This window comes from Magallana gigas, chromosome 9, assembly GCF_963853765.1.
Source record: "Magallana gigas chromosome 9, xbMagGiga1.1, whole genome shotgun sequence".
Lineage (NCBI taxonomy): Eukaryota > Metazoa > Mollusca > Bivalvia > Ostreida > Ostreidae > Magallana > Magallana gigas.
The window spans coordinates 37,309,237-37,331,670 of record NC_088861.1 but is presented as its reverse complement, the minus strand read 5'-3'; the positions used below and the strand labels follow the sequence as shown (position 1 = coordinate 37,331,670).

General features: G+C 35.3%; 1 protein-coding gene across 1 annotated transcript; it reads left to right on the top strand.

The window, feature by feature from the left end:
- The first annotated feature begins 5,927 nt into the window (after nt 1-5,927).
- LOC136271856 (uncharacterized) lies at nt 5,928-9,216 on the top strand. The gene is made up of 3 exons (XM_066072395.1): nt 5,928-6,799; nt 7,139-7,690; nt 7,823-9,216. Exons 1-3 carry the CDS (start codon nt 6,020-6,022, stop codon nt 8,198-8,200), a joined length of 1,710 nt encoding a protein of 569 aa, XP_065928467.1. The 5' UTR covers nt 5,928-6,019; the 3' UTR covers nt 8,201-9,216.
- Nucleotides 9,217-22,434: the final 13,218 nt, after the last annotated feature.

Below are 22,434 nucleotides of genomic sequence, written 5' to 3'. Positions count from 1 at the left end.
GGCTGGTGATGGTGTTTACAAGAATAACAGAGGCAATGCGTATAGAGTCGGACGGTTTTTTAACTTTTCATCAAGAGAGTGTTGTAGTGTTTGTAATTTACATTACGTGTTCTAAGAGAGATAACTCTATGCTATCCCCTACTGTGTTATATTGGGTCATTGCCCCTGTATTATGCGTGACATTGTTTCCGATTTTAATCAAGGTCTTCAATGACGAAACTGTATATTCATGGTCTAAATCTGGTTAAATCCGTGTGTGTAGCATACAAGGACGCTACATAAAATTGGCGACGAGGATAATCAACGCTTAAGGATCACGATGGCAAGTGTTTTGATACATGGTTTGCATGGACTTCCACATTTTGATGTTTCTGATGTAAGTGGCATCGCATCCAAATGGCAAAGATGGCGTCGGGCATTTGAATTATATGCAACAGGGAAAGGGATAGAGGATGCAGCTCAGGCAAAGGTTTGCTTCTACATACAGTAGGTATGGATTACGTCAGCGTGCAGAAACGTGTGAATTCGGGAACCGTGACGCGATAGACGAGAGGATAACTGACCAGATTATCGACAAGTGCGTACGTCATAACTTGCGCCGTAAACTACTTGAGAAGGGTAGAGAACTCACTCTCGACCAAGTCCGTGAAATCGCCAGAGCTATGGAAGACTCTGAGAGACAAGCCACATCAATTGAAAATAAGCCCCAATGCCAGTAGCAATGTTGTCAACAAGGTTAGTGTTCAGAATAAGAGACGTTTTGTGAAAAAGTGTCGCAAGTGTAATGAAGTTGGACATTTTGAAAGACAGTGTAAAACCAAAAACTGAATGGGCTAAGGGGGAACACGTGAGAGTTAATAACATCACAGAGCAGCCAGAGCAAGGCGATAAGGACAAAGCTTACGCATTTAGTGTCCGTAATTCTGTGTTAAATGATGGCCTCGTTGTGAATGTTAGGGGTGTTGACCTCAGTATGATTATCGACTCAGGAGCAAGTTGTAACATTATGGGGATGCCGTTTTGAAACAGTCTGAAGGACAAGCGCATCGAATGTGTTTCATCCAAATCTGACAAGCAACTTTTCGCTTATGGAAGTCAAGAGCCCCTAAAGGTAGCTGGCATATTTACAGCAACCGTGAAAAACAACCAAACCGTCATACCGGATGTGGAATTCGTGGTCATCGACGGGAAGGGACAGGCCTTACTTGGTCATGATACAGCTCTACAGTTGAGTGTTCTACAGATCGTGCGCAGCGTTAGTAATGCCGTCAACACAGATAACCGTTCAGTGTTTGATCAGTACCCTCAGTGCTTCAAGAGGGTAGGGAAGCTGAAATCGTTTCAACTAGAAATTCCGATTGATCCAGATGTTGAGCCAGTGATTCAACCAATGACGCGGATACCGTATAGTTTGCGTGACAAACTCGCCAACAAGCTAGATGAACTGCTCGACCTGGACATCATTGAACGCGTTGAAGAGCTATGTTCGTGGGTGTCACCCGTTATGTGCGTTCCGAAACATTCAAGTGATGACATCAGATTGTGCGTAGACATGCGCCAGGCCAATACCGCCGTCAAGAGAGTTCGTCATCCTATTCCAACCATTTATGAACTTTTGCATGAAATGAACTCTAGTACTATTTTTAGCAAATTTGATGTTACTTGGGCATATCAGCAAATTGAATTGAAACCTGAATCTCGAGAAATTACTACTTTTGTAATACACAAGGGTTTATTAAGATACAAACGTATTATGTTTGGTATTAGTTGTGCCCCTGAAATGTATCAGAAGGTCATGCAACAAGTGTTGCAAGGTTGTGAGGGTGTACACAATATTATGGATGATATCATTGTACATGCAAGTAGTCAAGTTGAACATGATAGATGTCTTGAAAATGTTGTCAAAGTGTTGTATGATAAAGGTTTTACCCTTAATATGGACAAATGTCAATTGAACATGTCACAGGTTGTTTTTATGGGTCCTAGTCTTGTCTGGTCGTGGCATAGGTCCGGCGGATGTTAAGTCAAGGCTGTCGTCGACGCGCGCGAACCGAAAACTTCAGCAGAAGTTCGTACCTTTCTGGGACTCGTGAATTACAGTTCTAGATTTATTCCGGATCTAGCAACAATTGCTGCCCCATTACGCGAGTTGACGCTAAAAATGCAATTTTTAGATGGGGAAAATCGGAACAAGAAGCATCTGTTGAACTGAAGAGTCGTCTTGTGGATGCCGAAACGTTACGCTACTATGACAAATCTGTGCCGCCTAAGGTCATAGCTGATGCTAGTCCCGTTGGACTAGGGGCGGTACTTGTTCAAGAGCAAAATGGTAAATCTCGTGTTATTTCATATGCGAGCCGTAGTTTGAGCGATACGGAACGTCAATACTCTCAGACGGAGAAAGAGGCGTTAGCTCTATTGTGGGCATGTGAAAGATTTCATTTTTATCTGTACCTCATAGAATTTGAGCTCCTCACTGATCACAAGCCGCTTTAGTTTATTTATTTTCCAAAGTCAAAGGTTTGCGCTAGAATATAGCGTTGGGTATTGCGCATGCAACCGTACAATTTTAAATTTTGACACATGTGTTGAAACGTTTTGTAGAAGTTGTTGCGGGTGTCAACCTAGTAAACCCAAACCGATGAAGCGCACCGAGTTGCCTTCTGCGCCTTGGCAACATCTCGCCGCAGATCTCATATGTCCATTACCGAGTAAGGAGTACATATTAGTACTAGTTGATTACTGTAGTAGGTATTTTGAAGTCGCAATCACGAAAAATATTTTTTTCTGAAAATATTACAGCATTGATTTCAAAGTTCTTTCTACTTAATGGGTTGCCGTTATCAACCCATACAGATAATGGTCCTTAGTTTGTGAGTCAGCATTTTAAAGATTTCATGTTGGACAATGGTATTGTTCACCACAGAACGACTCCTCTATGGTCGCAGGCGAATGGTGAAGTTGAGCGCCAAAATAGATCAATACTGAAACGTGTTAGAATTGATCACGCTTAAGGTCGAGATTGGAAAGCGGAACTTGATTAATTTCTTGTGATATATCGCAATACGTCGCACACGACGACTGGAGCAAGTCCATCTCAGTTATTATTTGGTCGCAAGCTTCGCACAAATTTAACTTTTTGACAACAATCTTGATGATCTTGAAGTACGTGATCGCGATGCGGAACAGAAGGAAAAGGGCAACATGTATACCAATAAACGTTGAATTCGATATTCATACCAGTGCTAAGTTCTTGTTACAGAAGATCGCGAACACAAATTATCCACACCTTTTAATGCATCACCGTTTAAAGTTGTTGAGATGAAAGGCAATAGTGTAGTTATTGAATCATATGAAGGTGTACAGTACAAACGAAATGTTACACATTTAAAGAAATTCAATGAGAGAGAACGCATTTGTTGGTCAGATAAACCAAAATTGATTGAAAATGATGAGAGATTTTATGAAAACTGTGAGACATATGTTAGTTGTAACTCTGAAAGTCAGTGTAGTACGGAGTCTGTCAGTATGTCCTATGATACAAGTAGTGAAACTGTTGGTGTTCAAAGTAGACCAGTAAGAAATAAGAAACTGCCATCAAGATTTGAGGGATTTTTTATGCATTAATAACCTCCTGGGAAATAACTGTGAATTGACATTCTGGTATTGGTAAAATGTAATAGGAAATCTTCATGTTAAAGAACAAGGGACGGTATTGGCCGAAATCGGCCGAGAAATTCAACGATTTTTTAACTTAGGTATTTTATAAAAATATTTGATCATGTGCAAGAACTAGGATCAAAGCTAATATCGACTTGGCTGAAAATGACGTAATAAGTAATCGTGACGTCACAAAACAACGCGAAACACCGGCTTCTAAGCGAAATGTCGTTTATTTTAACGTAATATCGATATATTTTGATTAAATCTACCATTTTCACATGCATTAACCGCTTTTATATTTTTAATGTAATTTCATCAGATTAAAATATCACTCCACGCTTAATTTCGTGGCGGTTAATGTGTGTGAAAATACTCAAATTTTTAAAATCAATTAATCCGGAATTAGATACGCAACGTTATTATTTGTGATTTTACACAATATTTACGTTGGAAACGTTTGCTCAACAGCCGTGGATGTGAAAGCTCACAACGCTTATAGATGCTGATATCCATTATGTGATTAAGGTAAGATAATAAGATGGAATTTGTAGAATACTAGTATTTCATTTCTGAGCATTGTATAGTTTATAAAATTTTCAATTAAATAAATACACCTACCAGTGATCGGTCTAACGCTACACAGTGCGCTCTCAACTCTTCTCTTCATGAACACGTACTCCGTGTTTATATAAACGGTTTAAAACGTTAGCATCACACAGGCGATTCCTTAAAATGTAGATATTATCATCTATTGTGTCTGAGTGTATGTTTACTGTTAACAATAAAGCAAATATTTTAGAGCTATTTAATAAATAGACAAATTACATGCATCATTCAGCCATCAATGCTGTAAGTGCAAAAAACTGAATATATAGATAAGGTTCAGGCGCGGAACTAGAAGTGGGTCGAGGGACTGGACCCTCCCCACCCCCTGAAAAATTCAAACTAATTAAATTTACAAATTACCAATAAAGGTCCCCCCCCCAACACACCCCATCAAACTCTATTATCACTCTAAACCTGAGGAAAAAATTGGATTTACGCATGAAACTGTAAATCCTTATTAGCTTTATCAGGGATTAAACGGTTTAATTAAATGTAGCCACATGTGCACACGCATTTGTTCTTCAATAACAGGATAGAGAGACTTAATGGACTTAGAAGACAGAGCAAACTACGAAAAGCAAAAAATTCAGCACGAGATAGTTCGTGCTAATCTTGTTAAATCATTTTTCTCAAATGCAAAGTGAAGAAGTTTATTCTGAATAAAAGGAATTCTATGTTATACCAGGAATACCGATGGATTACACGAAGCCTTTAATAGGGTGTACAAAATCATCGATAATGCGTCTATACTTTCAATAACAAACGATCCAAGCTATAAACACTAATCAGGATGTGTCCTTTTTATTCACTTTTGTTTTAAAATCATCAAAATCACGACAGATTTCCTATGATTCATTGTATGAAAAAAAGGCTGCTGAAATATGTTAGGGATATTGTACTTTACATTCAATTTAGTACATAGATTAAGTGAGAGAGAGAGAGAGAGAGAGAGAGAGAGAGAGAGAGAGAGAGAGAGAGAGAGAGAGTATAGAATTGGTTAATTCCGACATAAACATATAACGTAAAATTCGCGAATACTTTTGTCATACCGCTGTATACATATATATTTACTGGTTTTATTTGTGTTTTCATATATAGTATGTGTAATTCAGCTGAAATTTATAACGGTAATTTTGTGTATATACAGTTTGTATACATTATAATATATAAACATATTCATTTCAATCTAAGCGCCTCTTTTTCATGCGTGTCTATAATCCATCTACATTCATAGGCGTCGGAACCGTGGGGGCTAGGGGGGGGGGGTGGGGGCTTATTCCCCCCCCCCCCCCCCCAACTTTTTTTTGCAAAGTTAAACCTAACCATTAGGCACATAGCAACAGAGAGGGTTCAGCCACACCCCCCCCCCCCCCCCCACGGAGTCGCAGTAAACAGAATTGTTCCTAAATTTACCTTGAAAAGATTAAAATATTGAGAAGTTGGAGTCATAGGTATACCCCCCCCCCCCCCCCCCCCCCACACACACACGGAGTAGGAATTTCATGATTTGGAAAAATTTTGGTAGGTAACAATTTTTGTGGAACTATAGAAATCTCCCCCCCACCTTTACGGATTAGGATTTTCATGACTTTGCGCTTGTTAAGATTTCTGAGGATTAGTCTAATTAGTCTAGCCCCCCCTTTCAATTTGCTTCCGACGCCAGTGACCTTTGAACCATTGTTAGGTAGAGCATTAATTGTTTAAATATTTTTCTTTAAAATTTATGCATTTTTATTCAAGGTTCTAAACCATGTCATCCAAACTTAGACCATACTCCTGTGTAACCTGTAGTAAGCGCGTAAAGACTAGTGAACGAAGACCGCTTTCTGGAAATAAAGCGCTTCGAAAATTTCTGTCCAAACGATTTGTGACTGACCTGAATGAAAGTGACGTAGTTTGTAATAAATGCAGGCAACTGTTTTACTATTCTCTGAAACAAGAATCTCAATACCCGGGACTCAATCTTAATTCTGACAAAGAAAATGTTGCCCCACTGGAAATACGTACGACACTTCCTATTCCGTCTACTGGATATCGACATGATGCTTGTGCAATTTGTGAAAAGAAACCACGCAAACTTGTTGTCATTCCTGAACAGTCACGACTTGAGATGTTTGTACAACTTGGTGTGTTCATGAAAGAAGGTTCAAGATGTTGTCCTACTCATATTCATGGCGGGCATATGACCTCAGAGGCGTTAAATCAAGGCGTGTCGGATAGAATTAGAAAATCAACGTCTTTCAGTGTTAAAGGCATGAACCATCTCCTCGACAGTCTCAGAAATTATGCAAAAAGAAATGCTTCTATTCGTCTGGATTTTGACGGCGAGGTCTCACTAACGTCAGAGGATTATCATAATCTTACAGGACTGACCCGAACCCAGTTTGATGATCTTATGGCTAATGTTTTGGAAATAAAGTCTTCAAAATCTAGAAGCATCCGCACTTGTGTTGCGATTTTGCTGATGAAATTGAGATGTGCCTTGGACAACAAGATGCTGGCTACCCTTTTTAATATGAAAAAATGGCAGGTGCGTTAATACATGTAATAATGTTCTTATTGATAATAAGTGGATTTGAGGAGGGGGGAGGTATTTTGGACTTGATAATCCCCCCTATAAACTTAATATATATATATATATATATATATATATATATATATATATATATATATATATATATATATATATATATATATATATATATATAGTCTCCAAATGAATAAGACAACTTTTAATATGTATATTTTGTTGTTTTTATATATATATATATATATATATATATATATATATATATATATATATATATATATATATAGTCTCCAAATGAATAAGACAACTTTTAATATGTATATTTTGTTGTTTTTATAGGTACGCAGAGCCGTTTCTTCAGCCAGACGTTCCCTTATGAGTGACTTTGTACCACATAATTTAGGTTTCGGACATATTTCCCGCGAGGACGTCATAGCCAAGCATACAAGGCCACTAGCACAGGAACTGTTTTCATCTGGTCTGGCGAACTCTACCCCAGCGTTGCTTGTTTTAGACGGGACGTACATATACATCCAGAAGTCCACCAATTTCAGCTTCTCCAGACGTTCCTTTAGCTTACATAAGCACAGGCCGCTTGTGAAACCCATGATGGTTGTCACAACATCTGGCTATATTGTGTCCGTCCAGGGTCCATATCTGTCTGACTCCAAAAACAACGACGCCGGTATCCTCAACCATATGATTAAGAAAAATGCGGAAGAAATGAGGAGCTGGTTAAATGATGGTGACACGTTTATTGTTGATCGTGGCTTCAGGGACAGTGCTGATGTTTTATCTGATATTGGTATCCGGATGGAGATGCCATGTTTCCTTAGAGGTACAAAGCAACACACAACCGAGGAATCGAACAGTTCCAGGTTGATAACCAAGGTAGAATTTTTAATTGATTCAAAACATAAATATGTAAAATTAATTTGGTTCAAATTCATTATTGAATTATATGCGTTGTATATTCTGTGTATGTAAATGATGCATGATAATTTTTTTCATAATCATTAAAAGGTGCGCTGGGTGGTGGAGTCAGCAAACGGCAGAATTAAGCGGTGGAAGTACCTTGACAGGACTGTGTCTAATACACAAATACCGTTCATAGGGGATTATGTCCGCATTGCCGCCGCTCTCTCTAACAAATACTGTCCTCCATTAAGCTCTGGAGCAGCTGAAGATGATCAAGCAATTGCATCCAAAATGCTTTATCTGTCACAAAAAGGAAACGAGCTTCGAGAATTAGTGGAAAATGAGGGCTGGGACAGAAGATCTTCTCTGTGGAAAGCGATGGATGCCGATGATGTAGCCACCGACTTCCCCATTCTAACTGAAGAGGAAATCCGCAACATCACATTAGGAACTTACCAAGTTAAGATGGCTAAGGCCTACTAACACGAACATTTACAGGAAGATGGCGCATATGACATTCTCATAGCAGAAGATGTACAAAATATCATCGGCGCAAAGATTTAAAGTCGCCACGTTTCGGCCAAGAAATATCAGTGTTGGATACACCACCGTGAAGGAGCGATTCTTTCCTGGTACTGCAAATGCAAGGCAGGGTCCCGTGTAGTCGGATGCTGCGCGCATATTACAAGTGTTCTTTGGTACCTTGCATATGCCCGGCACCAGTCCACACCGGTGAAAGGAGTTCGTAACTGGGCGGACCACCTGGATGATGCAGCCCGTGTTGTTGATGAGTCAGACAGTGGATCAGAGAGTCCGACGGAGGAATAAATGTTGAATGCACTTTGAAATTGTTCTTATTAAAATCAGTGTTAATGCTATTATCTTGATAAACGTGAATTGTTTTATAGTTTTCCACTGCTATCATTAAATGTTCTCCCTTTTTCCTTATCTCTCATGTTTTGTTATGTATATGAAATGAAAATGAACACATGAATATAGTTGACAAACAATATCAAACTGAATAATTATAATGATACAGTAGTTTTACCGGTAACGTTTATTTGCCAGTATCAAATAATTTGTAGAAAAATTACTGGAGAAAAATTGGGAGTTTTGTTTTAATGCCTACTAGGTAGTTATAAGACGTAAATTAATAGTCTATCCGTGTGTGGAAATATTTAACATTGCACGATTATTTACCACATTTTTTTAAAGTTAAAAATGTAACCAAGATTTGAGATGCAGAGAAAACGAAAATGTGAAAACAAGACTTAGTAAGCTTAATTAAAAAAAAAACAACAAGTGCGTCTTGTATGCATTGAGCCACAGCAAGTAGATAATTAGTAATTGGAACCTATAATCGTATCAAATGAAAATTGAGCTTTGAATGAAATTACGACTTCCAAAAGAACCACGTGTTGTTTGCCTTGTTCGGTTCAGTTCGATAGAAGTACGTGTATTATATTGACCGGATATTGGCGGGGTATTGACGTTTCTGAAGTTTGATCAATCGCAACTTCTCGGGCCTTTCCGGCAGGCTCGGAAAAACACCTCGAATGTATTAACATTACCGGCTGTTAGAATTTTATACAAAATGGAGTCGCTTCTCATTAAAATAAGTATCGGCTAGAAAGCCTTATAAGTCGTTTCTGTGTTATAGTTTAGGGTAAATCATTTACTTTAATGAAGTCTTGCTTACATCTCAACAGATCGTAAAATGTGTTGTATTTATATCAAGTTTTATAAAAAGGAGGTTGTCATGGACGCCTAGGTAATACATTCGAGGTGTTTTTCCGAGCCTGCCCGAGAAGTTGCGATTGAAGTTTGATACCACAATTTTGAAGAACAAAGAAACATGATTTAAACAACAAATTAAAACATTCGGATTTCCGACTATAATAGTCGTATGTAGACGAAACCGCCTACTGATTTGTTACAGGTTAAAAAGACTGTAGTGGGGTTTTTTTCTAATGAAAAAAATTAAAGTATCTGATGTAAATACATTCAATATGTCTCGGTAGTAAAAGACAAACATATATTTTTGCAATAGATGAAATATTCTAACTGGAATATACGAAAAAATTAAGTATACAATAAGTAAATGAGAGAATTCGAAAGAGAGAGAGAGAGGGGGAGGCGTAAATAATCTAACTTTTGTTAGTTGAATACGAGCGTTTTATGGTGCAGCATAAACTTTCATGTGTAAACAAGTCGACTTTTTCATTCTCCCTGGACATCAAGAATAATTATTCTAAATAGCGATAAAATTAACTTGCTTTATGAAAAAATTGTACGCACTATCATTTATTTTTGGATGATTGACGGTTTTATAACGGAAATGAGATGCGTAATTGACGTCGTGTCATATAGAACGAACGTCAAAACTAACGTAATGAATTCTTAACACCGCCTTTTAGCACTAAATCCGTGTTGTTAAACATGATCAGATATAAACAAGTTATATATCATTAGAAAGAGAAAATTCTCAACTATGACTCGTATAAACCTCATTGTCTTTCAAGATTCGGCCAAATTCCGTCAATAACGTCCCTTGTTCTTTGGAATTTTTTTCTTATGTCTTTGTCAACACAAGTAATTGATTTGTGCCAATGTACAAATTAGTATGGTACTGCATATGTGTTCAATTGATTACTTTTTTAGAAGTTATTTCATTTGGAACATACAATGTAGTTGTATTGTGAGAAAAGAAGGGATGTAGTGTTTGTAATTTACATTACGTGTTCTAAGATAGATAAGTCTATGCTATCCTCAACTGTGTTATGTTGGGTTATTGCCCCTGTTTTTATGTGTGACGTTGCTTCCGATTTTTATACAGGTCTTCAATGACGAAACTGTATATTCATGGTCTAATCTGGTTAAATTCGTGTGTGTAGCATACAAGGACGCTACAATTGCTAGTTTAGGAAGAAAATAATCATCAGAATAAAAAGTTATATATGATTTTAACCAATCTTTTTTTTAGGTCACCTGAGTAAATTCAGATGACCTACTGCTATCCGTTTTCGTCCGTCGTCGTGTGTCGAGCGTCGTCTGTCGTGCGATAACAATTTTACATTTTTAACTTTTTTTCTTAAAAACTACAAGGCTGATTATTACCATTTTAACTGTGAGGCATTTCTATGGTAAGAGAAAATGTGAAATTCAAGGCTCTATTACCCCTGGGTCGCCACATGTTGGGTCATATATGCAAAAAAAGCCAATTTTTTTTAAAAATCTTCTTCTCTACTCCCATACAGGTGAGGAAAAAACTGGTTGCATAGTTATGATGTCCATGACACTACTGGCTCTAAAAACCCCTGTCCGTATGAAAATCCCCTGTCTTCCCCTGTCACCCCCTGTGTTTTCACTGTCATCCCCTGTACATCCCCTGTGTGCCACTGTACAGAGCCCCTGTATACCCTGTCATCCCCTGTGCGCCACTGTACACAACCCCTGTGTGCCACTGTAAGCCCCTGTCACCCCCTGTACGCCCCTGTCATCCCCTGTAAGCCACTGTTTACCCCTGTGCATGCCCCTGACACCCCCTGTACGGTCTTTAACTGCTCGCTAAGTAAATAAATAGCTTTTAATTAATTCGGATTTTTAAAAATTTATATTTAGCATTCATGTTTTAGACGGTGCTTGTTTTTCTTTGCATTTCATAAAGGGCAATATTATTACAAACGTAAATAATTTTGACTCAAAATTGACCCAAATCAAGATATACTTGTATACCGATAAACCGCTTATTTTATTACATGCATTTAAACAAATTACCGTGTTCTGTAATATGTGAAAAAAAAAAAAATAAATGGAGGAGTGCGTGAAATCTACAGTGTTCTGTGCCATGTAACCTGACTGAGATAAAGCGCATAATAACACAACATGATCAGCACGTGCAGATAACCACACACCGATCGAAATGATGAAATGATCACCTATATTTTGACTGTTTTGACCAGTGTTATGATGCAGAGAATTAAACAGCCTTTATGAAGTTTATGTAAATCGCTGATAATTGCTGTCAGTATTGTTTTTTTTTTAAATCATAAGAGAGAGAGAGAGAGTTAATTTTTTTCAGAAAGGGGGATTAGACTGGTCCATTGACACTTTCAACTTTTATCAGCTAGTGTACATTTTCCAGTTTAGTTATCTATATGCATTATTGTATAAAATTGTCCTCATGCATATACACTGTAGAGCAATGATACCGTTTATGAATGATTTAATGCAAATGCCGGTAATGGGGTACCATTTAATTATACACACATGCATTATCTTAAACAATGGTCCGGGTTTCGGATCAGAAAAAAATATCAGGCATTTATTTAAATTATTTCATTTGAAAAATGAAAAATATAAAAGAACAATATACAGTTTTAATTAATATAATTATTACTGTGCCAAATAATGTTCTGAATTTAAAGCTCTTCAATCTTTTCATGTTTGACATTCTCAGAACTGAAAAATTGAAATTTTCAATTTCTTGTTTCTTTACTTGACAGACTGGGGAAAAGGTCATAAGGGGTGTTTAAACAACATATTGCATTATTGTGTAGCATTGCCGAGCATCCAGACCTAAGGACGTGTGTGTATATACAAGTACACGTGTGTCTGTCACCTCATTGTTCTTAATCTCGCTACCGTGCACTGCAAATTGTCAAGAAGGGCTGTATACAGTATATAGCTATTATATAATCACTGACCGACCATTCAGATCTGAGGAACTGTGTGTATACACGTGTATCTATCATCTCTTGCTACCGTGAACTGCAAATTGTCAAGAAGGGCTGTGTACAGTAGTTATATATCACTGACCGAGTGAAATAATGTCAACATTCTCTCCTTTGAAAACTGCAGCTTCAATCAGCCAGGTGTTAATCATGTGTCTTCAAGTTTTTTGATCAATTGATCTGGTCTAGTATAAAACATTGATGTATTAAAAATCAAAATGACAGCTCTAAGTTAATCTAAATAATTATAGAAAATTGGTCATGAAAATTAATTAGGATTGCATGTTTACTTATTAGGGAATTAATTCCCGGTTAAACTATTAGTAACTTTTAATTAAAAATCAATGCAATATCTCTCTCTCTCTCTCTCTCTCTCTCTCTCTCTCTCTCTCTCTCTCTCTCTCTCTCTCTCTTTGTATAAACTCCTAAGCTACATGTATAGAAAACATTAGTTCTACATTTACATGTATGTTTTGTATGTTCTGACGAGGGCTGCGGAATGATAAAGAATAGGTGATAAAAATTAGGATTGCATGTTTACTTATTAGGAAATTAAATACCGGGTAAACTATATAATTAATAAATTTAATTCAAAATCAATGCAAACTCTCTCTCTCTCTCTCTCTCTCTCTCTCTCTCTCTCTCTCTCTCTCTCTCTCTCTCTCTCTCTCTCTCTACTAATCTCGATATCTTTGAGTTCTTCTACTTTGCAGTTAAAAGAATTATGCCAATTAGATTTTGGAAATTGATGAAATTGATTATGAGATTAAAACATCAGTTTAAATTCAATTCAATAGTCCAATAAGCCAATCAGAAACGTTTTGAACAAACATAATCATTTCTTAGGCAAATTTATATAAGCTATTAAAGCTTTATTTTGCTATTCACGGGAAACTAATAAAGGTATAAGCAAGAAATTGGTTAGAAAAAAGAAGAAAGGTGTACTCTATCGTTACATAGCTGATTATAAATTCTGTATTCTGACTGGTTTATTGGTTTTAGTTCGCTCCATATACAAAATTAAAACCATGTGCCGCGCTTAATCTTAGTTTCTAGTGTGTTGTTTATTACAAAGAATCATATGATTCATAGGCTTAAGATATTCACATGTAAGTGTACATATATCTGTAGACAATTTTAATAAATGAATAATTCACTCTATGTTGTATTTTTATGTCTGTTTTTCAAACATTAGGGAGTAGCGATGTGCCCGAGCTCCAAAGGACTACATGTACATGTCCTGAGGGCTTGCACACCTAATACAAAAATAATTCCCACCCTCACCTGAGGTTTACCACCCGGTGAATCTCAAATCTTTAGTTTTTCCAATGTAGCAAGATTATTAAAGTATCAATAAATAAAACTAAAACATGTGATTTCTAAAATAACGACAACAGGGTGTATTGTGATTCGGTGCTGTTGAGTGCAAATATAGCTCAAAATATAACACATGTGATTTCAATAGTTGAATTAAGAAAATGATATTGAAAAAAAAACCCAGTCAAAAGCCGTACTGGGGATGTCAGGGGCATGCACAGGGATAAACAGTGGCTTACAGGGGATAAGAGGGGCGTACAGGGGGTGTCAGGGGCTTACAGTGGCACACAGGGGGATGTGTACAGGGGCGCACAGGGGATGACAGGTTATACAGGGGCTCCTTACAGTGGCACACAGGGGATGTACAGGGGATGACAGTGAAAACACAGGGGGTGACAGAGGAAGACAGGGGATTTTCATACGGACAGGGGTTTTTAGAGCCAGTAGTGTGAGGCCTTATAACAAAAATGTGAATTGCATGGCCCCTGGGTCAGGGGTTCTGGCCTTAGGGAGGGCCAATATGGCCATCTAGTTAAAATGTATAAAATCTTAGAAAATCTTCTCTACTCCCATATATATTTTTAAAAAAGTAAATGCATGATTATGATGTAATTGAGAACCTCAACCAAAATTGTGAAATTCATTACCCCTGGGTCAGGGGTTTAGGCTCTAGGGTGGGGCCAATATGGCAATATAGTAAAATCTTAAAAAAAACTTCTTCTCTACTCTCACACATGTGGGCAAAAAGTGAATAAATGGTTATAATGACCACTAACTCCTCTACCTAAATTGTGAAATCCATGGCCCCTGGGTCTTGGGTACCGGACATCAGGGGGGAGAGCAATATGGCAATAAAGTGTTAATGCATATAAAATTGAACATCAGTATAAAAATCTGACTTATAATTATGTTACCAGGAAGTCCTATACTGAAATTTTAATTTTCATGTCCCCTGGAGTATGGGTTTTTTACTCTAGGGCAGAGCCAAAATGGATGTATAAGTGTTAATGCATATAATGTTAAACAATTATCTTCTTTACTCCCACACATCTGAAAGGAAAACTGAATTCATCATTTTGTAGACCAGATCTTAAAGTTTTGTTCCAAAAATTATAGGTTTCACAGTTCTTCTTGAAAGATTTCAGCCAGGGGGGTGGTCGTCATTACAAATTTATAATTTTTTTACTCCAGAATGAAACCTAATTAATTCATAAAATGCATATATGAAACTCCTCGACAAGTTTGTGTATGGGTTATATGCTACTCAGGTGACCGTTAAGGCAAATTGGCCTCTTGTTTATTTCCTTGAATTCCAATGCGTTTGAGGCTTTTCTTCCTTCTTTTTCAAAAACATTGGGCATTTTGCCATTAGAAAAAAAGTCCAAAAAAAGTCAAACAACACAATTTATTATACTTGTTGCTTGGGGTATAAAACGCACTTACTGTTTTGTTTAGAAGAGTGTTAAACTTCATATTCTTCATATATTTAATTATTCGTATTTTTTAAAATTCAAATTTATTTCTTTGACAGCTTTTTATTTACAGTCTCTTACATCAAAATCCAAATTTTAGTTATCGGTATGAATGTTTTCATGCACAAAAAATGGCTGAAGGTAGAGATCTGAATTGTTTTTGTCAGACGCTTCTTGAATATTGTCAGCATACATTACATTCAGTGGATGACATCGATAGTTGTCCTTTGGTGTCAGGGGTGTGCAGAGGTGTTCGGGTTTCTGTGGTAGGCAAGGTCTTTCGTATTTTTGAGATATTCTTAAAACTGCCGGAGAATGTTCCATTTCACACTGCTCGTCTATTTGGTAATACTCAGCTTCAACGGACTGATTAAACTTACCCTTGTTAGATGGCTTCATGTTTCGGACATGCAGCTCCCTAAGTTCATTTGATGCATCTGAATTACTCATTCGTGCAGATTTTGATCTCTTGCATAGTTGAATTACTATTATGAATAGTAGTATAAATATAGCAGCCCCTACACCCATTAGTATGTAACTTGTGTAAGTCAAGGATGCTTTAGTAAGGGACATTGTAGTTTCCTTAAATGATATTGAACTTTGAACGTAAATTTGTTCAGTAGTTTTCAACTTCGTAAGTGCCGCTAAAATATAAAAAAAACGTCGTACATAATTGGAATACAACATCATTCATGCATGCAATAAAAAAGGCATTATCAAATAGGATAACCTTTACAAACAATACGAACACGGTCTAAACTTGAAAAACTTGATATTTGGGGCAAGACGTGTCTCGTGCTCTACATGTAATTTCTAATCCGTTTAAGTCACAACATTTAAATGCTTTGCAATGTTCTGTTTAGAATGAGACAATTTTCTATTCTAATTTGCGAAGTAAAAATAAATAAGGTTTAACAAAATATGATTCAAGATTTAAAGTAAAGAATCATTACACTTTTTAGCTCACTTGAACAAAAGGTTCAAGTGAGCTTTACTGATCACCCGTTGTCAATCCGTCCGTCTGTCTGTTCTTCTGTAAACTTTTCACATTTTTTACTTTGTCTCTTAAACCACTGGGCTAAATCCACATTAACTCAGTACATTGCATCCTTAAAGAACTAAAATGCAACAGTTTCGGATATTACTATGCTATACTATACAATTTAAATTGTTAAAATCGTGACCCCTGGACTAACACTGCTTTACATTTTTATATAGAGTATAATGTAGGGATAATGTTTAAAAAAAATCTCAAGAACAACAATGCTACAGTTTGTAAAATTACTATGCAAGTATCCTAAACTTATGAAGATTCTAAATTGTGAGACCCAAGACTAATACAGGGCCCAGAAGGGATCTAAAGTTAAACATAGAGAAATATAGGGAAATGTTCACAAATCTTCTTAAGAACTATAGTGCAACAGTTTGTGGGATTACTGTGCAAGAATCCTTGGCTATTGTAGATTCTAAATTGGAACAATCGTGAACCCCTGAAGAGGGGTTCAAAGTTATATATTGAAGTAAATAAAGAAATGTTGTGAAATTTTAATCTTAAGCACTTCAGCTTTACAATTTGTCAAATACCTATGCAAGGACCCTTGAATAATGAAGATTCAATTTTTTTTAAAAAATAGTTTAGATTCGAAATTGTTAAAGCTTTGACCTCTAGACTAGTACTGATAACCCAAGAGGGGGTCGAAGTTTAACATAGAATTTTATAAAGAAGAAATGTTTAAAAATCTTCTCGAAGACAACAATGCTACAACTTGTGAGATTACTATGCATGCATTCTTGGATAATGTAGTTCAATTTTTTTTAAATCGTGAACTCCAGACAAATCCTGGGGCCCAACGAGGAGTTCAAAGTTAAACATAGAAGTTAATAGGAAAAATATTCTGCTCGAGAACTACAATGCTTCAATTTGTCTAATTACCGCGTAAGCATTTTCAAATTGTGCAGATTCTAAACTATAAAAATCGCGACCCTCTATGTAATTTTTAGGCCCCAGTATTGGTTCAGAGTTTAACATAAAAATTTAGAGTGAAAATGTTTAAAAATCTTCTCAAGAAATGTAATTTAAGAAAGCTGTTACCACCGAACTAATAATGGGGTCCCAGGTTAGTTTCGAAGTTTAACATAAAATATATAGGGAAATGTTTTAAAATCTTCTCAAAAACTACTGTGTTACAGTCTGTGAGATAACTATGCAAGGATCCTCAAATAGTGTAGATTCTTACTGATTAAGCCAACCATAAACCCGGACCAATACTTGGGCCCCAGAAAGGGTTTCAAAGTTTAAAATAGAGAAAACATATGCTACGAAATAGAATATTACAAGGAACTGTTGTTTAGGTGAGCGATGTGGCCCATGGGCCTCTTGTTTTCGGTCCATGTTGAATACTGTAAAAAAATTTCTACTCATATATGAATTAATCTATCACAAAAATAAATCAAGTTGAAATATATTTAGTATTAAGGTTCAAACTTTAAGCCGTTTTTATTTTCAATTGTCAATATATTTTATTTTTTTAACCTAATTAGTGTATCGATTTCTGCCTTATTCCCCAAACCTATACCTTTATCTCCCCAGACCTTTATCAATCAATACCTGACTTAAATTCATCCGTCGATTTATAAACACATCCAATTATATGGTCACAATCTTGATCAGTGCAGGTTGGAGAACACAGACCACCGCATAATTTACCAAAAGCCCCGGGAGGACAAGATATGTTGCAAAATTGGCCAAAGTATCCAATTTTACATTCTGCAATAGTGAATATACAATTTATACAGCACATATTAATACTCTGCAAGGAAATTTGGTTAGTTTTGTATAACGATATGACTTCCACGTAATCCTTCTCATGTTGTAAAAAGTATCAAATTTGCACAAATGACTTTGAAATCGCAACAAAATATACTACCTTTTTTCAACAATGTTATAATAGATTCCCCCGAAATTCCAATACACTACATTTTATACATGAATTTAAGGTTACGCCGATATTTTTCAGTGTGAATGACACGTTAAATTTGCATACAGTTGGGAAACACGAGTAACAATTTGTATCGAGTGGTATTTAAATCCACAATTTCTTTTAAATAAAGCTAGGTTATCAAACCATCAATGTAAATTATATTTCGTGCAGTGGGATATCGTTTTCAAGGTACATGTATAGGTTACTAATTTACTCCAAAATGCACGCTTTAAAGACGCCTTTTTTATCATCACCAACAATAGTTATGTGTTGTAGTAGATCTTTCACTGGGTCGCATGCTGACTGACGTTTTTCATACTAATTGTTAGACCATAATTAATCACCTAATTGTTTTCCGGGGTTTTTTTTATTACGACAAAGTGCACACGGCGAGTGTGACCGGTCAGCTGAGGATGCTCACTCCTCCATGGCACCTGATCCTACCTCTATCTTTTTTTAAAGTACTTGTTGCTCTGCTTTGAATTTGTATTTCGTTTTATGGATTTTTGAGATGATTGACGGTTTGTTCTTGTCATTTTTTTTCACGTTTATGATATCTATGCTTATTGCATTATAATGTAATACATATATAAATGCAGCTCATTGACCTTCAGTATCTCTGAAGAATTGTTTTACCCTGTAAAACGTTATAACTTCTTTTGGAGTAATGCATTAAAATAAATTTGTTCAACTGTTAATAATTAGTTAGTTTTCCACTTCGCAAGGAAACAAAACAAATAATTGCTTATGTTTTATTTTTATCCCATTTCAAACTCGTTTGTCAGCGAGCAAATTTATGACTGGGCAAATTCCTCTCTTTAAATTATCTCTTTAAACACAACTTTGTCTGGACAAATTCAAGACAGGGCGAAACCGTTTACGGATTAAGTTTACTTAGACTCGAAAAAAATCCCCACTACAATGTAATAGGAACGCAAAACTACTTATTATACATATTAGCCCTCGTAATGTGGTGCTATTTTTCACTTTCAATTTACTAGGTCAATGACCTACGTTTTACGCTAGTGACCATTGAATGTGTAATAAAATTTTTAAATATGGACTGATAAGAGCCCCAAAATATTGTTTGCCGAAATGTATTGTCTGTATTCTGTTAACATTAACATAATTTAAGGTCAAAGATAACATTTTCGAGATATTCCTTCTGAAATTAATTTTATGATTTTTTTTTTACATCGCGAGCAGCCAGTGATATAGAATTATACACAAGATAATACAGCCATAAAAAATGTGAAATGATATTAAAAACGCATAGAAAGTTAACTTTTGCAATAACATTACTACATAAAAATATATTAGAGAGAAAAAGAAAATGTAAAAAATTAATGATTGTCAACTGTTTCAATATCAATCTACCTTTGTAGCATATCTTCCTCAAATAAACAGAACATGGATATCAATATCAATATTTGTTAATAACATTGTTATGCTGTGTTCTTCAAACAAACTTTGATTTCAGGTATTGAACTTTGTAAAAAATATTTTTTGAAATGTCAAACCCTGAGTAAACGTAATTCTAAAGTGATGCAGGGACAAATAACATGGAGCGAAAATAACCTTGTATATAGTATGTTCGACATGTAATATGTAAGTATTATTAGTATTATTGACACATTATCTCTTAATTTTAACTCCCAATCTTTCCACAACTTTAAGGAATATACCATCGTGTTACAATGGCAAAACATTGCCGATTGCCGAATCAGTATTTATTATTTGCTGAAAAAATAATTGTGTCTTTGTACATATTCAATGATTATCAAATGTTTCAAAACTAAACTCTTACAACTAAATTTTAAAACTAATCTGTGTTATAGCCCTCATGTTTTGTAGTAAAATAATTCTAGGATTCCACTGTATGATGCTACAAACATGAAATTTCCGTACATTATTTTATGTAATTTACTACTACTTCAAACGAAGTTACACCATGGTCATTTTGTTTGTTCCATGAACAAAAAGGGTTTTTTTTTAAAGAAAATGTTAATAGAATTTATTGTATTTAAAATTGTTTACGCAATTTTACGATTTATTTTTTGTTTAAATAAAAATTTATCTTGTAAAACTTTTGAAAATGACACATCCATATATTTGAAAAAAAAAAATTAGGTTGGCCATTTGAGTTGCGCTGTGTATTATGGATTTATTTATATGTAATTATGTATATAAAAACCATCCTATTTTTAACCATTCGATTTTCTTTAATATGAAAGCGTCTCAATCTTCTTTAAAGGTGAAAACAAAATTGACTTAAACTATTATTTGCCCAAGCAGTATTGATGTAACACAAAGCGATCACGAATATATGATATATTTTAAATCTTGTTTGACATTAGCTAAACGATCGCAAATTTTCTCCCATTGGAAAGTGGGCGCGAACAAATTATGTTACAAATGCATGTCGTGCAGAATCTGCATATCTTGCTTGATACTTACCTGTTTGTGTGATATATTCCATTAATGAATATACAGATACAAAGTTAACGTAAACGTAGCACATAAAAAACATTTATAATAAATTATTATAAAAAAAAACACTCAAAGAATGTATCCTTGTTTAGAAAACAAAAACAATTTTTGATATTTAGATACAAAGAAAAAATTATCGTACCAATCTGGCTATCCATCACTGTTTTTCCTTTAGACTCATAAGTTTTAGATAAGAAACTTAACAAAACTCAAGCTTAGTGTTTTGAGAAATATTTCCCTTCATTTAAAAAATTTAAATATCATACTTTTGAGGAGCTCGGTACAAAGGGACGTTAAAATAATAATAATTATTCATTTCTGTTAATGATTTCCGACTTGTGTTATATTTTCCTTTAGAGTTTTATGTTAGATAAGAAGCTTAGCAAAATCCAGCTTTATGTGTTGATAAATATTTTCCTTCATTTACAAATTTAAAATATCATACTCTTGAGGAACTCGGTACAAAGGAAAGCTAGATTCATCATCATATTTTATTTCTGTTAATGATTTCCGACTTGTGTTATGCTGATTTATTTTCTTATTCCCGAACATATAAAATAACTAAACGGAAAACACGTGAACACTTCAAAGATTTTTTTTATTTTATTTTAATTTACAAGTTCTTTCTTTATAAAATTAATTCAAAGCATGTTGAATTAAACTTAAAAGTCGTCAAATAGTCACTAGAAAAAATAATCTCATTTGAAAATATTATGAAAACCTTTAACATATATTTTGAATTTTTATCATATTATACAGATTGTATATTTTTCACGTTTAACAGATTAGCCATATCGTGTTAACATGATATTTTATCTACTTTGTTTTGATATATTTAAAGACGATGGGTGGATAAGGCGTGTAAAATGCCCATACCCAGAAAATTCAAATATCAAATCAATCTGATTTCTTCAAATATCATTTAAAACAATATATAGGTAACATATCATTGATTTTTAACCTATATATATGTTCAATACCGGGAATATGTGGACTCAAACAGGCGTATACGTATCAAAATCTCCAAATAGTGTCAGTTTTTAGAATTTCATTGCATTTTCTTTTATAGAATGGGTCTGTGCTCCATATTTTTTCATAGCCTAAATAAGGTGTAATGGAAAACAAACCGATTTTAATCAACAAAAACGTGGAGAGGTGACCAACTGCACATTGAAAATATCCCTTTGTATCCAAACACTTGAACGTTTTGAAAAAATATTACAAGTCCGTAAATTCGAGGCCAAAGTGACACATAATATTTAAACAGCTTACTTGTTGTGTCTCAAATAGCTCAGTGGTTAGAGCACCCGACAAAAGCTAAACTTATATACTTGCGGAAAAAAGAAACTGTGCATTACTTAATATATGAAAAAAAACCATTTAAAAACTACAATGAACAAATTTTATTTTTTGTAAAACTGTTAACTCATGTATTCGTAACAACATCTCATAACACATTAATGTCAACGTCGAATAACGTCATTTTCACCAAACTCGAAAGTCACTGTTATTTGAAATTGAATAAACAAAATTATTAACGCGTGTGACCACCATTTGCGTTCACGCATGCTTGACAGCAACGCCTCATTGATGCCACGAAAGTGTTCAGAAATGATTGAGGAATGTTGTTTCAGATGTTGGTTAAAGCCTGGCCTAAATCAGCCAATGTCACTGGCTGATTTGTTTAACGGTGTAAACGTCTTTCCATTTCATCCCAGACGTGC

Coding starts and splice junctions, on each gene's coding strand:
- LOC136271856 (XM_066072395.1), top strand. CDS start 6,020: ATGTCATCCAAACTTAGACCATACTCCTGTGTAACCTGTAGTAAGCGC. Junction 6,800..7,138: donor TTAATATGAAAAAATGGCAG/GTGCGTTAATAC, acceptor TTGTTTTTATAG/GTACGCAGAGCCGTTTCTTC. Junction 7,691..7,822: donor GTTCCAGGTTGATAACCAAG/GTAGAATTTTTA, acceptor AATCATTAAAAG/GTGCGCTGGGTGGTGGAGTC.